The sequence below is a fragment of the Bicyclus anynana genome, chromosome 24, assembly GCF_947172395.1.
Source record: "Bicyclus anynana chromosome 24, ilBicAnyn1.1, whole genome shotgun sequence".
In the NCBI taxonomy this organism is placed as follows: Eukaryota; Metazoa; Arthropoda; class Insecta; order Lepidoptera; family Nymphalidae; genus Bicyclus; species Bicyclus anynana.
The window spans coordinates 9,613,872-9,634,604 of record NC_069106.1 but is presented as its reverse complement, the minus strand read 5'-3'; the positions used below and the strand labels follow the sequence as shown (position 1 = coordinate 9,634,604).

The following is a 20,733-nucleotide window of genomic DNA, read 5'->3' as shown; positions in this document are numbered from 1 at the left end:
ATAATTAATAATTATGGAATAAGCTTTACTTAAAATTAAACTAGGTAAAGTATTAATTTATTATAACATAAAATTATTTTGTTTGGTTGTTAATCTTTGGTAACTAATGAAATATCAATAAATTAATTTTGCATACATAATATTACAAAATAAAAGAAAATATTAGATAAATAACACATCAAAAAATAAATATTTAGTGTTCGAATTTTATTGCCAGATATTTAATTTTTATACATTAATTTCTTAAGTAATGAATGGGTAGGGTGGCCCTATATTTTATTTTATATTTGATATTTTGGCTGGTGGGAGGCTTTGGCCGTGGCTAGTTACCACCCTACTGACAAAGACGGACCGCCAAGTGATTTAGCATTCCGGTACGATGTCGTGTAGAAACCGAAAGGGGTGTGGATTTTTATGCTCATCCTAACAAGTTAACCCACTTCCATCTTAGATTGCATCATCACTTACCATCAGGTGAGATTGTAGTCAAGGGCTAACTTGTAAAGGATAAAATATATATATATATATAAATTTTCAGAGCTTATTTACCTGAAAAAAAAATATATATATGGTTTTTTTAACAAATTAATGAAAATCTAGGTGAGCAAGGATCATAATAAAAAGGTCTGATAATAAAAGTAAAATATGCTTGCTTAAATAAACCATAAATTATTATAGTAGGAATTAAACCATATTATTCTATATACGGTTTTTGGAAAATATTTTTTTCATTATTAAGTACACATAAATATCATCAAATGATTAGAAACATAAATGATTTGAGATCAATAGAAACGAAGATATGGTGCATAGTGTTTCTACTTAGGTATAATATTATGCTAATCATAATATAGTCTCACAGTGGAATTCATATACGTTGTAGGGGCACCCTCAGGGGATCATTCAGCCGCTGATATAGAATTTAATGATGATGTAGAATTTAACCTCTATTTGATTGAGAATTTGACACTCAGCGGGTGAATGACCCCCCTAAAATGTCTATGAATTCCATTGTAAGATTCACATTAGAAACGACCGTCACCTTTCGTTAAAAACTGTTTTGCGACTAGGTGGCCTTCAAAACTCCTGGCCAATGTATTATTAACCATTAACTCGCTATATATATTTTAACGTACTAAAGGACATGTCCCAAATTTGTATGGAGGCTGGGCCTTTATTCTGAGTGTCAACTAAGCAGAACAAATTATTTTAATCTTAATAGAACATAAAACATAGCTTTAACCCAAAATAAAAAAATAGAACCCGCATTTTTTCAAAATTAATTAAATAAAATGTATTTGTTTCATTAGCTGACAACAATAATTAAGAATTTTTATCATGGCAACATACTTGTAACTCGCACCCTGACAGATTGTCAGTGATCACCGCTTAGTAGCGTTCGTATATGGCGTTTTTAAAGCAATTTAGGGATTTTTTTTGTCTAATGTTTCTCTGTCTACGATTTAATGTTTCTGTTTAACTTGTGTCTTATTGACATTTGACAATATTACATGACATTGACAGCATATGATTCTAAATTCCAGGTGTTTTTATTGGCTGTTTTGAACACTTTTTTTTTATTGTTTACAAGTTAGCCCTTGACTACAATCTCACCTGATGGTAAGTGATGATGTAGTCTTAGATGCAAGCGGGCTAACTTGTAAGGAGGAGGATAAAAATCCACACCCCTTTCGGTTTCTACACGGCATCGTACCGGAACGCTAAATCGCTTGGCGGTACGTCTTTGGCGGTAGGGTGGTAACTAGCCACGGCCGAAACCTTCCACCAGCCAAAAACACTATTACTGTATTGTCTATGTTTAATTAGTAAACAAGGGAGCGAAACAAAAACATTTATCTAATTAGGTATTGCGGCTTCGAAAAATTCTGAAAATTATTTTCTTAACAGCAATTTGTATCTTCTATCCGTAAAAAACTCTATCGATCTGCTTATTTTTAAATTATAAATTATAAATATATGGGACATGTCCTTTGATATAAAACACTTGTCAACCAATAAACATGGGTGAAGGTCGTTTCTAACACGGATATTCTACTAATACATGAATTCTTTATTACATCACTACGATACAAGCATATTAAACATTTAAAAATTTTACTTTCTAAGTAAGTATACTTAAATAGGTAATATGTAATAATATTTACATACATAGAAATCTTTTAAGCCTTAACTTATTTACAAAAGTATCACAGGAATAATTTATTCGAAATTACATAAAAGTAAAATTTTCAAAATATACTTTTAAATTGCACACAAACATTTAATTACAGTTTAATATAGATATGAATAAGATTACGAATACTTATTATTGATAATATATTTTGTTGTTTATTTAAAAAACATAAGTATAAAAATATTAATATATAATATATGAAGTATTTTAAATAACGTCTGTATAAGTCATCATTCAGAATATTTAATTTTACAGACTTAGGTACTATTTATCTACATACTGTCCGATGATCTAAAATTTTTAACGTTTTTTTATTGTTAAAAAGAATAAGACTTTCATGTAATTCATGCACTAAAATAAATTTAAAAATTATAGGAACTCTTAAAGTATTAACAACGAAACGATGAGAACAATTAGACTTAACAGCCAAAAATATTAAATTTTCATTCTATATTTTTATACAATAAAAAATAATAATAAAATGTTGTTTATACACGTACCTGTGTGATTATGTTAAATTCATATGCAAGCAATTGTCTAAAACAATTTGTATTTTGAAGTTTACTTCTTAAGAATAGCTTTTCATATATACCCCTCGGTATGAAAAAAATGGACAGGAAAATTCGTTGAAAAGGCAGCGTTACGTTTTTATGCGCAACCTATTCTGCGCACCTTTCACCGTGCGCTGCCGGCAACAGCGTGCAGGCTGTAGCCTGCTGCTCCTCGGTTGCGCACCTTTCACTTTTTAGGTATTGAGACGTACATAGTGTATGCTGCGGGGCAACATACACCTTTTTAGACAGTTGATCTGTAAGAGTAAACTCCATTCGTACGGAGCTAACACACACTTTTTTATAGTTCTTATAAAATATGACTATTATTGAATTAGTAACAGCCCTGTGGCCTAATTCACTATTTTGGTCGTTGTTATCAACTTATTGAAGTGGACAACAAAGTGTCATCTACATATTATATGATATACACCTTAAGTACCGGATGACATTTGTAATTTGTATCATAGTATGTGGATGATATTTTGTCAATTTTGATTTAATTGGGTTGTTAATAAAAACCAAAATAGGAAATAGGCTAGCTGGCATAGTTTGCATTCGAAAGCGAGGAGTTGTGGGTCAGTAGACCCTTCACTATATTCACTTAATGTGTGAGTTGTTTTTATAAATAAACACACACATAAGCGCAATAGGTGATTTTGTTGAGGCGCTAGGTGAACAAAAATTACATTTAGAAACAAAGACAGTCAAAACGAAAATGACTATGACGTCACACTAAAAAAAAACTTTTAATTATTTAAAAAAAAATCTTTTAAATATTTACTTTTAATATTCTTGGCTGTTACAATCATAAATCTCTCTCTCTCAAACATACACAAAAAACACAACGTTCGCTTTATTTTACACAAAATGTACACTTTGTCATAGACGCTAAGAGCAGATGCATTTTATAAACTATGATTATCTTCACTTTAGTCAAAGAGACAGTGGCTAGTTTACCACACAGTATCTCGAATAATAATAATACCTACTGATTTGATTTTTAAACACTACCTGATATGTTTACACTTGACTAGATATCTTACATAACATTTACAATAGTACAATATATAGAATACAAAATTTAGTTCACACAATTAGAAAATACCGCTTACTAGTTAAAAAAAATATCGTTTTTTTTAATATATTCATGATTTTTTTACTAAAGAACATTTACTTTTAAGTGTAATTTAATTTTGCGCCATTTTTTCGTTACTCTGTTGTCGTTTCATAGTAAGTGTCTATACTAATATCCTTTTAAGTAATAAGACATCAAACGTATTGAATTTCCTCGTTAAAACCATTCATTTTGGCGGTAACGAAACATCAAAAAATAGCGCAAATCCGTCTTTATTTCTCTGTTTTTAAAAGGTTAATTAATTCATAGTTACAAAACCATCATTATTATTGTTTAAATAAATAATAATTATAGATCTAAGATCAAACAGAACCACTAAGAGATTTTATTGTAAGTTTTTTCTTACGAAATACGAAAAATCTTTTCCCCCGACTAATATACAAAAGACAAGGAAATGAACGTTCATTACGTGATATTCATGAGCTCAGATGATAATGATTAATCAACGTACGAAGAGTAACAGCAATATGAAACTTTCATTTACATTTTTTTATATGATACAACTAATTTACATAATAATTTACACGTGAAATATTGAAGTGAAAAACAGTTTTATAAAGATCTCTTACGTCTTATTGAATTATTAATTTATATAGATAATATTCTACATATTTTGTTGGTTCATTTAGTAACTCTGTGACTCCAAAAAAATATATATAATATCAAACTTCAAACTTGATATCATTTCTTACGTTATGTAATATATGGCAAAAAATCCTCATGGACCCTGAAAAATAATGCCGGACTTCAACCGGATGAAAAAGAATTGACTCCAATCATGCCTCACTGACATGTTGGGGTCCCAAGGTCAGAGCCTTAGCGTCAGTCGACCCCCCAACAAGTGAACTGACGACATCAAGCGAGTCGTAGGGATTCGCTGGATGCAGGCGGCTCAGGAATTTGTTGTACAGAAGTCCCTACAAAAGGCCTACCTATGTCCTGCAGTGGACATCCATTGGCTGACACGATAATGATGATAAAATAAATATGTAATTAAAAGTCAAAGAGTTACCAAAAATCCCAGCTGGCTTAACAAAGTTTAAAACATTCACACAACATCACTTTTGTCGAGTAGCCCATTATTGCTACCCACATGTTCTTGTCAGATATGATAATCCCTCAACGGCTTGACGGATTCGGCCGACGATCTGGGGGTAGGATCGACCCCAGACAGTCCTAAAGACCCGCTTCTCCTCACAACTAGTGTCTTCGTTCCGTAGTCGGTGACAAAGTTATCATTCCTCGTCGGGGTGTTTGCTCGGACAGTTTGATACCCGCAGCAAGGGGGGTACTTGGAGGTGAGTATTTTTTTGAAAGCCTCCCGGAACTCTGTGTTGAATATGGAGTAAATAATCGGGTTGAAGGCGGAATTGGAATAGCCGAGCCACGTGAGGATTTTGAACGCGAGATCTGCAATCAAGTTACTGTATTAGGATCTTGAAGTATATTCTGAAACTAGCTGACGCCGCGAGGTTTCACCCGCGTAGTTTCCGCTCCCGTAGGAATACGGGGATAATATATAGCCTTCCTTGATAAGTGGGCTATCTAACACTGAAAGAATTTTTCAAATCGGACCAGTAGTTTCTAAGATTAGTTCAATCAAACAAACAAACTCTTCAGCTTTATAATATTACTAGCTGACGCCGCGCGGTTTCACCCGCGTGGTTCCCGTTCCCGTAGAAATATGGGCATAATGTATAGTTTATAGCCTTCCTCGATTAATGGGCTATCTAACATTGAAAGAATTTTTCAAATCAAACCAGTAGTTCCTAACATTAGCGCGTTCAATCAAACAAATAAATTATTTATTTAAATAAATTGCCGATTGAGGCCTTTTTTGGTTTTGTTTAATTGCCTTAACTGGTCCAGGTCTGGCTGGTGGGACGCTACCACCCTACCGGCAAAGAAGTACTGCCAAGCGATTTAGCGTTCCGGTACGATATCACGTAGAAACCGAAAGGCGTGTGGATTTTCATCCTCCAAGTTACCCCGCTTCCATCTAAGATTGCACCATTAGGTGAGATTGTAGTCAAGGGTTTTTTTTTTATTTTCTGTAATTGTAGTCCAGAAAATAAAAAAAAAACCTCTGAAAGCCTCCACGGCCCAAACTGCATATTTGGCTACTTGCACACCACTGCAAGCTCCTACCATACTTACCTATGGTAGGAGCTTGCAGTGGTGTGCATTTCATAGATGCAAGAAAGCACTGCCTACCCTAAGGTCTCAATACAAACCTATGTTGGACCACAGACATATTATTTAGTTTTTATTTATAGTGCATACCCTAGCTAAGAATCCCATATACGCCACTAGGAGCATGGGACAAAGGTCTGACTGTCGCTGGCTCTTAGTCTAATACTTTTGAAAAACTCACAAAATATGGTTGAGAGCTAACAAATGAGATACTTATTAAAATTTCAAAATGGGTTTTCGAAAAATATCGCATCGTAAATTGGATTCCAAACACCTACTATTTGGATAGTAATTCCCTTGATACTTCATCAGTGAAGTATCAAGGGAATTACAAATTTTCCAACTACCTACAAAAGAGAATAAATAATGTCTGCTTAAACATCAAACAATACTGTAAATACGATTAGATCTCCCAACTGAAAGTAACGCGCAATTTGGCCCAAGAACATCTTTTGACGTTAAAATTTGGTGCGTTGATTAAAATTATTGATTTTTCTACAGCCTTTTATTTTTATTCTTAATAGACTTGCGCTTGACTACAATCATGCCTGGTGGAAAGCAATGATGAGGTCTAGGTTAAAGCGCGCTTGCCTAGAAAATGTCTATTCACTCTTGCCTTGAAGGTGCACAAATTAGAAGTGCTAGGAAACACAGAAGCCTGGGCATTCCACATTTTCGCTGTTCATTTCGTAATCTACTCAATATAGAACCTCAAACCATATTGTTACGAACTAGGGTTTAATTTGGAATTAAACGCCTGGTGACCGGAATTACTTGATGTTCACTTCACTTCGTTTTGAAGTATACTGCTGCGATAGTCCGGTCCGACACATATTTATAACAGCCACAACGGTTTCTAGATTATTCTCGGAATGCCTACGAAACACGCGTATGCCGACGACGTTCTATGAAATTCAGCATAAACAAGGTCATAAATCTTCTTATCTCAAGTGGTACACAACCCGACATGGACAAGCGATTATGAACCATACGTCTCTAGTAATAGGGTTCGCCGTAACAGTATCACAAAACTATTCCTACAGGTCGCATATTTTTTTATTCTTAACAAGTTGGCCCTTGACTACAATCTCACCTGATGGTAAGTGATGATGGAATCACCTATCGCTTTATTACGGCTGAAGTCTCCCAGACTTGGAGCAATTAAGAAAACCTCAATTGGCCCAGCCGGGGATCGAATCCAGGACCTTCGTCTTGTAAGTCCACCGCGCAAACCACTGCGCCACGGAGGCCGTCAATTGATGATGACTAGACTTATCTTACCTGGTATACAAGTTTTGCAAAACGCAGCCACAATGTTGACACAGAAGAACGGCACCCAGCACAGTAGGAACACGCCCATGATGATGCCCACAGTGATGGCGGCCTTGTGGTCCGACACGTGGTACGGGGACGAGTGCACGTGCGTGTGCACCCTGGTACGGACGGACTTCGTCCGGTTGTCCGGCAGCTGGACGGTCCGGGTGACCGCGCGGATCGATTTGACATGTTTCTGAGCGTAGCAATACAACCTGGTGGAAAGAATAAATTAATATAAATCGAGTTATTAGGATAAGTTAGCTTAAGTTCCTTATTGTGATCAAGAGCCGTGATAGCCCAGTGGATACCTCTGCCTCCGATTCCGGAGGGTGTGGGTTCGAATCCGGTCCAGGACATGCACCTCCAACTTTTCAGTTGTGTGCATTTTAAGAAATTAAATAACACGTGTCTCAAAATGGTGAAGGAAAACATAGTGAGGAAACCTGCATACCAGAGAATTTTCTTAATTCTCTGTGTGAAGTCTGCCAATCCGCATTGGGCCAGCATAGTGGACTATCGGCTTAACGCCTCTCATTCTGAGAGGAGACTCGAGTTCACCAGTGAGCCGAATATGGGTTGATAATGAATACGGGCTACAGACCTCCAGTTATAACTGTTCAGTTAGAACATCTATGTGTAGGTAAAACTATTTGAATTTTACAATGCTAATGTGTAGGGGCTCTAAGTTCGTACCTAAAACTCTTCTAACTAAAAACGAACAAACTTGTTTGTCTATCTACTTGTGGGGTCTCTAAACTAGGTTTTTCTATTTTCTTTTAGTGCCTTTTGTTCCGTAAAAACCTGGGCAACATTTTTCCACATGTTCTTGAAGGTCTTGTTTACATGAAAACTGTGTTGTTTTCGTTAATAAGTTTACCTTTGAAACGTTGTAAACAACCAGCTTGTATTTTTTTCTTCTTCTTCTAACGATATTGTACTCCTTAAGTATAAAGCTACTGTTACACATGCTCATTTCAAGCACGAAAGCTTGCTACTATTGAGCAGTTGCTACTTATTAGCATGTGTACCGCAACATTGCTAACAATGAGCATGCTAATTTCGAGCTTGCAAGAGCAAGTGGACGATGCAAGCAACCAATCAGTATTAACAATGAATATAGGAATATTTTTCTTAAAGCATTGCAAATTATCGCACCGGAGCTTTATACAACGCATCACCTTGCGTCCGTTTCATCTCTATTGCGTCCGTTGAAAATACTATTGCCTGCATCTACATAACGCGAATCTGGCGTGTCATCTATAATCATTAATGCTATTAATATTATAAACGCAAAAGCTTGTATGGATGTTTGTTTGGATGTTTGTTACTCTTTAACGTCGCTACTACTGAAGTGATTGTGCTGAAATTTGGAATGAAAATAGATTTTACTCTGGATTAAGACATAGGCTACTTTTTGTCCCGAAAAGTCCATGGTTACTCGAAATATGCGAAAACTGACGATTTTGATGATATGTTGTATGATATGTCAAAGTCAAAGTCAAATTCATTTATTTCAATTAGGCTTAGTTTACAAGCACTTTTGAAAGGTCAAGATTATTTCATAATTTAATTTAATTTAATGGTGGTAATAATAGTCGAAAACTTAAAACTAAAGTTACGAAAATATGGTATGGTATGAAATATGAAAATATGGCAAGGTATGAATGTTTGTTACTCTTTCACACCTGATGATGGCCACTAGTACACAGGTACCATACTTACCAATGGTAATTAGGTAGGAGCATGGACTGACAAACTTTCACATCACAAAATGAAGTGTGTCTGGCTATTGCAAGCTCTTTGTCCACAAGTAAAATAGATGCAGTACAAAATATCCGCTTGAAAGTGAGCATCAACTCTTATTTGCGGAGTAACTCAGCCATTTCTAATTCAGCCGAACGAATAAATCGTCCGTGTTGGAAGCCTCCATCTGTTCAGTTATAAATATTAATGAGAACACTACTCGGGTACTGGGTAACTGCGTTTATTTCTTGCACAGTCGACATTACGAGAAAGAGTTACCGATTAGAGTTAAAGTTGTTTTATGGGCTGTATTAAGGCTTGTGGACACGTGACAAACTCATAAAGTATACCTTTATACGCGACTTCGTCCGCGTGGAAAGTTTTTTACAAATCCCTCGGGTACCATGGATTTTTTTGGGATAAAAAGTACCCTATGAGTTAATCTATGCTATAATTTATCTCAATACCAAATTTCAGCTAATTCAGTCCAGTAGTCGAGGCGTGAAAGAGCAACAAACATTCATATCATCAAAAACATCAGTTTTCACAAATCTCGGGAAATCATGGTTTTTTTTTCAAAATAAAAGCCTATATGTTAATCCAGAGTAAAATCTATTTCCATTCCAAATTTCAGCCAAATCGCTTCAGTAATAGCGGCGATAAAGAGTAACAAACATTTAGGATGTTTGTTACTCTTTATCGCCGCTATTACAAACATTTAAACATAAATCCAAACATCCTGTTATCACCGTGTTGCAACGACTTGCCGTACGGACGGCTTCTATAGATATCTGTCAAAGGCGCTTTTAACCCTACACACATCGTTCACAAGTGCGTGACTTCATTCAAGGTCATTCTCTGCCATATTAGGGCTTTATTTTGGTTACAGTTTGATTTGTTAATTAAGTTGTCCTGACAAATGTTATAAAACATAACCTTTGTTCGACATTAGTTTTCTTATTTTTGTAATCACCTCGGAGTCCGCTAAAAATCCATACAAACTTTCGCGTTTATAATATCAGTAGGATGTTAATGAACTACTCTCACCTATTCAACGATACACGAATAGTTCAATGTAATTCCGCTGAGAACGATTTCTATCGGATTTGTTCAAAACATTTTCTCTACAAGTTTCGGTTTTCGCGTGGGTAAGCCTCAGAAACCCTTATCTGTATAATGGGCGTAAATTTGTCAGGTATTAAAGGAGTTTCGTGTAATATATAGGTACACTTGTACATACCGAAAAGGATTTTGGGATAATGTATTATACAAAACCACGTTCCACGTTTTAGTTGGTATAGGTTTCTTGATTTCTATTCAGATTGGAATCCTTCGATTTCAACTTTTAAGTAATTGTTTAATTTCAAGTAATTTAAAGTAAGTAAATTAAAAAAAAAAAAAACAATAAATCTAAAGAACAGAAATTCCTTTACATTTATTGATAAAATACCTTTCATCATTATCAACCCATATATTCGGCTCACTGCTGATCTCGAGTCTAATCTCAGAATGTGAGGGGTTAGGCCAATAGTCCACCACGCTGGTCCAATGCGGATTGGCAGACGTCACACACGCAGAGAATTAAGAAAATTCTCTGGTATGCCGGTTTCAAGATGTTTCCCTTAACCGTTTTTTGAGACACGTGATATTTAATTTCTTCAAATGCACACAATTGAAAAGTTGGAGGTGCATGCCTCGGATCGGAAGGACCCACGCCCTCCGAATCGGAGGCAGAGGTCATATCCACTGGGATTTCACGGCCCTATATATTTATTTATAATATAATAATAATAATAATAATAATAATAATAAAAGCCTTTTATTCAGACAGTATTACAGTTAAAATTGTTATCTATCTTAAGTATTCTATTACTGACAGTTTTAACATAAATATTATATTTAATTCCTTACTACATTACACACTTAATTATTTGTTTTGCATCAATATCCCTCTGTCTGTCTGTATGCCACTATTGGCAAAGGCCTCCTCCAACTTTCTCCATTTTTACTTACTATTTATTATTGTAGCAAGTAGCAAGACAATATATTTCTGTAAACAGATGTCATGTTTTGTTCAGTGCTAAAGTTTATGACCTCTAGTTTTAATGAGCCATAACTTGAAGCGCCTATGTCCCTTTTATGACGAGTAAACCAATAGCTGACGTTATCACAACTGACAGGAATCTAGGACTATTATATTAATATCCGGAATGTTACAGTGAGTTCAGATAAAGGTTCCCACTAGAATAAATAAATCATAATCACCAGAATATATTTGTGCTATAAAAGAAAGCTATATTAAAAGTGTCCAGTAATGTTTTTACAGTTAAAATCAGATAAAATAACTTCTGTTCTGTAACTTTTGTTTTTATTAATTTGAGCGTAATTATTTGCATTGTCATGGCAACGCATGGCATATAATTTATTTATCATTAATTTATCACATAAATATAATTCTATATAAAACGTATCTGCTAATAGTTATAACGCATTGATCCCTTGTTTCGACGAAATGCAACGCACTAATGAGGTACCTCCCTTAACAACAATAACTCACCTGCAGTATAAACTGTTCATGACTTTGCAGTAGCATGAATGATATGCAACTCGATACGATAGCGTAAGTCGGGGTCAGGGTCAAAGCGCACGTAAGAAAGATGCCTCAGTATTGCGTTGCGTTAAGTCGTTAGTTGCATCAATGCATTGTAGGCTACATCAGCGTTGCGATGACACACAACGTCATAGTGTAAGAGGACGAAGCACGCACTCAGTTTTAAAAATGGATCGAAACAAGTGAAACACTGTTTATCGTAGCAACGGAGCTCCGTTAATGTCGCTGCTATAACACATTAGTTTAATGTGGAATGACATTTCAAATATATGAAAATCGACGTAGCGTCAATGATACGACGACACAACGTAACGCAATGTGCTGAGGCAGAAGCCTTATCTGCAGTTTCTTAGGTTGATCCTAGAAGGCAAGATAGCCGGAAAAATTGCACGAGGGCGGCAGAGACGTAAATGGGTGGACGATATTAAGGAGTGGACCAAGAGTAATTACAGCCAGCTGAAAAATATTTCAACCGATCGGAAAAGTTATCTCCATCTGACCGCCAAACTTCAGTTTGAAGAGGGCACCTGATGATGATGATGACTACGCAGGGCAGTATGTATCTCCACATTCCAACATTTCTTTGATTGATATTCTCAACAAATAAATGAATATGAATATGACACGATAGCGTATGTCGGGGTCAGCACCAAAGAGTAGTTATGGAATATGCTGTAATGCGTTATGTTGCATCGTTGCATCATACATTGTATGCTATACCTGCAATGGGATGACACACGACGATGCAGTGCAAGAGGGCGAAGCACAAACCAAGTTTTAACAATGGATCCAAATATTTGAAACACAGTGCACTGTCCGACGTAACAACGAAGCTCCGTTAAAACGTCGCTGCAGTGACACGCAATGTCGACTCTACGTCGACGCAACGTAACGCAATGCGCTAATGGGGAAGAAGCCTTACCTGCAGTATATACTGATCATGACAATGCAGGGCAGTATAAACGATATGCAACTCGACACGATAGCGTATGTCGGGGTCAGGACCAACGCGCAGGTCGGGTAGCGCGGCGGGCGTTGGGTCGTCATCTCCTCGTCAGGCGGGCGGTGGAGACCCAACGAGATGGGCAGGAAACTGACCAACACCGCCAGCAGCCATATCAGGGCGATAGTGACGATGGCTACGCGACGGGTTACCCAGCGACCGTATCTAGAAGTGAAAAGAATTGTTAGGACTGCTATCTTAATTTATTCCCAAATGGGATAACATTTTTATTTAATGTAAAGTGGCGCTAAAAAACTGAAGTTTAAGCTATGCGGTTTTTACTGTACAGTTTTATCTTAAATTATCGCAATTTCAAGAACAACTGCAGGTCTGTAGCACGAGTAATGATTTCGATTGGAATATTGATTAGATAAAACTGTACAGTTAAAACTGCAGGTCTGTAGCACGGGTAATGATTTTGTTTGGAATATTGATTAGATAAAACTATACATTTAAAACTGCAGGTCTGTAGCACGGATAATGATTTCTATTGGAATATTGATTAGATAAAGCTGTACAGTAAAAACTGCAGGTCTGTAGCACGGGTAATGATTTTCATTGAAACTACGATGAGGCAAAACTTTACAATTAAAATTCTGCAGTTAAAACTGAAGATCTGTACGTAGCACGGGTAATGATTATGATTGAAATTTCGAATAGATAAAATTCTATAATTAAAACTACAAGTCTGAAACAAGTAATGATTTTGATTGAAACCTCGATTAGATGAAACTGTACAATTAAAACTGTACAGTTAAAGTTATTAGGATAAGTTATTGTATTTCTCAATAAAAAATGGAAAAACCTTTAAACCCGAAGGTCTTTAGCACGGGTAATGATTTTGATTGAAACTTCGATTACATGAATCTGTGCAGTTAAAACTGAGTGTCTGTAGCCCGGGTAAACAAACCAAGTTCTTGCCTGATTTAGACTACCTACTGGTTCGTACTATCTGTCTTCCTAATTGGCCATCAGGCGGTATCGTACTCGACTGTAGTCGTTCCGGTAAATAACCGCTCGGTATCAAAGTTAAGGCCGACCGGAGTCAATTTACCAAATATCTTTGTAACTGTACTATCGAGCTTCGAGCGAGAGAGCCCAGTTTTCTGTGTACAGGTGTGTATCTGAAATGTTTTCCCGCTTGTTATTATATTATTATTTTTTATATACCTATCTATATTGACGGTCACGTGGCGCAGTCAATTGCAAGCATTTGTACCCACAGCCCTGGGTTCGATTCTCACCATGTATACAGGATGTCCCGTAATTAATGGATACAACGCAAATGGTAGATACACTACCTAATTATCTAAAACTAATTTGAATAGTTTTCCAATAATCTCTGGGGTGACAAAGATATTTTTTTTTAGATTTTTCAAAATTTTCTATTAAGAATTACTTTTTTTAATGCTGTAGCTGCTGTTCGTCGTGATATGGTTAAAACAATGAATTCTCAGAACGCGTCATGGTTTTTCTTCATTGCCACAACGCATTGAGATCGAATAGCATGTCAGCCACGACGCGAATATCGCTATTTGGTCTTTCTGTGATTGCCTCAACGCGTCGTGCGCGTTTTCATTAGAGCCATAACACAAATTCCGCCATAAGGATGTTTTACTGTGATCACAACACGTTATGAGCTATTTCGATCTTTGAGCGTAACTTATATACAGTTTTTAAAGTTTCTAAACACACAACTCGACATATAATATTTAGGTATTATTTGTATAGATAACTTTCGTTGTTTACTATACGACTCAATGAAATGCTGTCAATTAGCCGCTTTTGTTTATCTCAGTTTTGACGCGCTAGTGACATATCTATTATAAAATCTTTGGTGTCGCATACCTCAATGGATCTTTGATATGTATGTAGCGGTCGAGCGAGATGGCGCACAGGTTCAAAATGGAGGCTGTGGAGCACATGACGTCACACGCCACCCACGTGTCACAAAACTGCTCACCAAACACCCAGTACCTGAACAAACAAAAAAAACATTACATAGTTCGAAGAGCCGATGGACGTTGGGGTCCCAAGGTGCTGGAATGGCGACCCCGCTAGGGTTGCCAACATTTTTTCGGAAAAATATAGTACAGATTTAGGTATAAATATAGTATGCTTAAAAAAACTATATTTCATGGAATAAGCAAAAAATCGACATTTATTCTTAAATAAGAGTGTTAATTGCTTTTTCACATCAGATTTTTATATTTTTGAAACCAAATGCTATTTTTTAATTTATTTATATAATGCTTAAAACTTAGTTCGATAAACAAGTTTCGATAGGCATTGCAACTGTCGAAAAATAATAAAGATTACAAAGGAAGAATTTGTTTGTTAGATATCAGTGTTGAAAATATAGTATTTTTGCGTACTATATATTTCTTCAACAGTATATAGTACGCTGACCCAAAATATGGTACAATACTATATATTATAGTACGGTTGGCAACCCTAGACCCCGCACCGCAAAGCGCAGTGTTGGTCGACCCCCACTAGGTGGACCGAAGACATCAAGCGGGTTACAGGGGGCCGCTGGATGCAAGTTCATGCAAGAGGCCTATGTCCAGCAGTGGACGTCCATCGACTGTTACTAATAATGATGTGCATGCAAGTAAAACCGAGCGCATCCGCTGTTATCAATATAAAACTAAATAGACTTTTCTGTTTACGTTATCCCCAAATAGAAAATCGGATAATTACAATATTTATATGCAAAACATATCGAATACAACCGACAATTATAGCAATAACAGTAAAAAGAAAGTTTTACCCATAAAAAGAAATATAGTGGGCTATTTCCTTTTATGGTCGTTTTATACATTTACGCAATATGATAGTTAAGATTAGGCTGAATGGTAACCTCTGGAGCTGTTTTGCAATAGCATATCTATTATCTATACTTGTAATATAACTTGACAGGTCATATTCTGTGTATTGATCATATTTTGAAAATTTTTGTTGGAGGGTAATTTATAATCGATACTAACGACGAAAACATTTTTGTATAAACATTATTTTTGACACAGTATTGATGAACATTTTGCAATAGCGTATCTCGTCATCAACCCATATTCGGTTCATTGCTGAGCTCGAGTCTCCTCTCAGAATGAGAGGGGTTAGGCCAATAGTCCACCACGCTGGCCCAATGCGGATTTTCAGACTTCACACACGCAGAGAATGAAGATAATTCTCTGGTATGCAGGTTTCCTCACGATGTTTTCCTTCACCGTTTGAGTCACGTGATATTTAATTTCTTAAAATGCACACAACTGAAAAGTTGGAGGTGCATGCCCCGAACCGGATTCGAACCCACACCCTCCGGAATCGGAGGCAGAGGTTATATCCACTGGGCTATCACTGCTCTATAGCATATCTATACTCATAATAAAACTGTGACAGGCTATCTCTGTGTATTGTACATATTTTGAAATTTTTTGTTGGTTGGCAATTTATAATCGATACTAACGACGAAAATGTTTTTTTTTTATGTTCATTAATTTGAACACAATATAGGTGAATTATTCTTGTATTATATTGCCATATTTTACAAAAAAATGTTTTTGAAACCAAAAAGAAACGAAAAAAACATTTTATGTTTAATATAGAACGCCCAACAAAAATACCAATTAAAAATATAAATGCGAATTTCTCCAGGTACTGTACGCGGTGCCTTTTGTTGGTGCTAGCAAAAATTCCGGCGGCATTTTTCAAACTTCGACCGTTTGAAAACGAACGGACTATAAGTACGGTAGCTAATTATGGAGTGTGGATTGTTAGAAATAGCAGGTTCAAGTGTCCAGACCCTTAACCGATAAGTATAAAGCGTATTTTTAATTATGAAAAATCATGCTCCAAGTTTTCCTTTCTAAACCATTAAAAATATGAAAAAATAGGGCCCCCGCACACAGGCCACCGGCCACAACCACAATCAATCAATCAATCAATTTTTATTTCGCCAGAATATGGTCCATTTACAAAACCGGCATATTTCCTGTAGTTTCATACATTTACAAAATAAAACCCTTATATTTCTGTTATCCTGCCACGTTCGCCATTAATTTTTTACTCATTTTGAATGAAATAATCTCCTAAATAATCACTCATGTTTTCTGATGATTTCAGTAAGCCAAAGTAATAAAAATTGTCTTTAAAGTCTGTATTTTTTCCGCTGAAAGCTAAAAAAGTATATAACCATTTATTTCTAACATCTAATCTACCAAATCTAATCGATACGAATGACGCTGTAGTAACTGCAAATTTAGCATCCAGGGCTCCGCTACTATTAAGAACACATTCTAAGGGTACCTTGTTTGACAACGGAATCCCGAGAATGATTCTTTATTTTTGTTATATTTTCCTTCAGGCAGTATTTTTTCCTACGCGCTCCCATCTGCCGAGCAAACCAACGATAACGAATTGGTAGCTACTCAAGTGTTTTCCCATACCTACTCGGGAAATAAGATCATCTTGTGAAACATAAAAAAAATACATAGTATTTACTCTAAAACAAAATAATTTCTTAGCTTGAAGTACCAAATAATATTTTATAAAAAAACTAACACTGAGCTCGATACTTTACGTTTTACTAGTAGACCTGGTAAACGTTGTTCTTATTCTTACTTCTTAATTATTTGTACAAATTTTGTTTAAAATATGATGTTGAATTAAGAAAAACCAACAATAAATTAAGGTAAGACCCGCTTCCATCTTAGATTCCATCATCACTTACCATCAGGTGAGATTGTAGTCAAGGGCAATAAAAAGCCAAACGTTTGCCGGGTATAGCTTGTCCGCGCGGGCCAGAATAGGTAGCGATGCTCCGCGCGCACGTCTTCACACCCGCAGTCTTTTCCCCCGTCGCCCGTATATCATGGGAGTGTCATATCATGAGACATGGTTAAACCTGACGTAATACAACATATGTACGCATGTATGAGTATGATTGCCTCCTAATCACACAATATTGTCACACCACACTAATATTACAAAGGCGAAAGTTTGTGTGTAAGTGTGTATGTTTGTTCCTCCTTTTCGCTGCGGCTACTGAAGCGATTTGGCTGAAATTTGGAATGAAAATAGATTTTACTCTGGATTAACACAGGCTACTTTTCATCCCGGGAAAAACCATGGTTCCCGCGGGATTTGCGATAAACTGTATTCCACGAGGACAAAGTCGCGGGGGTCCGCTAGTAGAATAATACTCTGTTCTGACGGCCTCTGTGGCGCAGTGGTATGCGCGGTGGATTTACAAGACAAAGGTCCTGGGTTCGATCCCCGGCTGGGCCGATTGAGCTTTTCTTAATTGGTTCATGTCTGGCCGGTGGGACGCTTCGGCCGTGGCTAGTTACCACCCTACCGGCAAAGACGTACTTAACAAATTACCCCGCTTCCGCCTTAGATTGCATCAACACTTACCATCAGGTGAGAGTGTAGTCAAGGGCTACTTGACTACAATCTCACCTGATCTGGGTACAATCTGGGCACTTGTAAATAAAAAAAAACTCACGATAGTTTAAATTCTAAAAAAAACTATTAGCATAAATGTAGACATTTTTAATAGCTGCAGTTCCATTTATATAAATATGGAGGTATCGAATATATTCACTAAAACAAATTCAATAGTGTAAACAGAGACGGAACGTAAAACCTACGTTAAGCCGTCATTCGCACGAGAGCTTTTTTAACGGACGTTAAAAAACGTTCAAATATAGAAAGTTAAATTAAGGTCTATTTCCAACGCCCAAAATTGTAATGCAACACTGCTCGAAAAAAGCGTCGCGTTGTAAAAACGCCGTCGTGTGAACATTTACTTGGAAATGCATTTAATAAAGCTAGGTAGTCATGTTTTATAGTTTTTAGGTTTTCTCAGGCTTGTAATGATTTTATTATTCTTATGCATTGTTTATTTATGTAATTTTATATTTTTGTAGTTAATTCTTTGTTTTAAGTAGAATTTTTTTTGTTGTTGTTGTTTTTTTATTATTATTATTTACAAATTAGCCCTTGATTACAACTGACTACATTCAACAACCTTGACTACACTCACCTGATGGTAAGTGATAATTCAGTCTAAGATGGAAGCGGGCTAATTTGTTAGGAGAAGGATGAAAATCCACACTCTCACTCACTCAAATCTACACGACATGGTACTGGAACGCTAAATCGCTTGGCGGTAAGTCTTTGTCGGTCTTTGTCGTGTTGTTTTTTTTAATAACTGTTGTTTGCACCCGTGATGTCACCCTTTTAAAGGCTTCCACTGACAACCAGCGCTGCAACTAGCTACATTACGCTGAGTGGGAGTCTTTTATTTGATCAGTGCGCTTTTCTTTTTCTTATTCTTAGTTTTAAGTTTTAATGACCAAATAACAATATTTTTCTTTCTTTCTTTCATTTGTTGTATTTGAACGCTTTTTAACGTCCGTTAAAAAAGCTCTCGTGCGAATGAGGGCTTAACCTATATTTGAACCCCCGACATCACTTGACACCAGCAATACAAACAACAAAGCGTATTTGCCCCGGCAGGAAACCGGATGTGTGATGCTTGAAACTGAAGATATGGAATTCGTCGACATATTTTGTTCAATAACATACAAATGTTTGTATTTATATACTGAAACTGAAGAGTTTGTTTGGATGAACGTACTTACGAGTATCTCAGTCTACTCAGCACTATTAGTTCGAATTGAATTAATTCTTGTCGGGCAGCCTATTAACACGTTCGTAGCAGGACAGATTTTTCTGAACTTTCTTCTGGTGCGGTACGAGGTTTTTTAACCTTATACTAGAACTTTGTGGTATGATACGACGTGCATCAACCTCGTAACTCATGAAGACGCTAGACGTACGAGGTCAATTGACCTCATAGCGCAGCGAACGTGTTAATTATTATTATTGAGAAAGGCTGAATAATTAATAAATAATTTAACTTACGTGATAACTTTACGCGAGTAAAACCACTTACACTGCTAGGTTTAAATTTAGCATTCTTTGAATCCCCGGGCATACATCGACTTCATTCACAATTTTAGAATGAATAGCGGACGCCAGCGACTTCGTCCGCATGGAATTCAGTTTTTCACAAATCCCACAAGAACCATAGATTTTTCCGGGATGTAAAGTAGCCTATGTGTTAATCTAAAGTAAAATCTATTTTCATTCCAAATTTCAGTTTAATATTAGTATAATGTGATAATATTGTGTGAATAACAAAAAATACTATAGCTTGGCAAGTTCATTGGTGACACTCTCATGATATACGGACGACGGGGGGAAAAGACTGCGCGGGTGTGAAGTCTATTATGACTATTTCCAAAATCTATTTCCATTCCAATTTCAGCCAAATCGCTTCAGAAGCCGCCACACACAGGAGGAACAAACATGCATACACATAACCACAAACACACACACACAAACTTTCGCATTTATATATTACTGTGATGTGGTAGTGCGATAGTGTGATTTATCAGCTCAATATCAAAGAGCACTCACCCTAATAAATCGTTGACACCGGCAAATGTCATCACCGCCGCGGCAACGAGCATGTCGGCAATCGCCAGCGATGCCAGGAACAAGTTGCCGATGCGTCTCAGTCCCCTGTCTGTGTATATCGCTATGCAGACCAGGATATTCCCGGCCGCGCTCACGAATATCAGGAGGGAGAGAAATATTCCTGAAACAAATGCGTCTGTTAGACTACAGGCCCTTGAACAAAAATTAGCTATGAAATGAACAAACGTGAATAACGCTTAGAAGGCTGTTACAATATCAGAAAATAACTCCGAGCACTATGCCGTCACTTCTGAGCGGTACAGGTGAGTGAAGAGAAAAGCTTGCGACCCTTATCTTTCGACTCCTGCGCTATAAATATGTACGGCGTTTATGGGTTTCTCTTGTTTTAAGTAAACTGTAAGCGGATTTTAATATTACGGAAATAAGCATGCAGTGTTTACTAAGATTTTACAGAGCCTTGTGTTTGTGTTT

At 36.5% G+C, this 20,733-nt stretch overlaps 1 protein-coding gene across 1 annotated transcript in view; it reads right to left on the bottom strand.

Annotated features, from left to right (window-relative positions):
• Window positions 1-2,686: 2,686 nt before the first annotated feature.
• The window catches only part of LOC112056564 (dopamine receptor 1), a 154,066-nt gene continuing 136,019 nt past the window's right edge, over window positions 2,687-20,733 (bottom strand). Inside the window, exons 4-8 of the mRNA XM_052889062.1 lie at window positions 20,242-20,422; window positions 14,599-14,727; window positions 12,670-12,915; window positions 7,358-7,605; window positions 2,687-5,293 (exon numbers count right to left, since the gene is read on the bottom strand). Coding sequence (XP_052745022.1) covers window positions 4,986-5,293; window positions 7,358-7,605; window positions 12,670-12,915; window positions 14,599-14,727; window positions 20,242-20,422 — 1,112 coding nt within the window. The 3' untranslated portion in view covers window positions 2,687-4,985. The remainder of the gene's footprint in view (window positions 5,294-7,357; window positions 7,606-12,669; window positions 12,916-14,598; window positions 14,728-20,241; window positions 20,423-20,733) is intronic.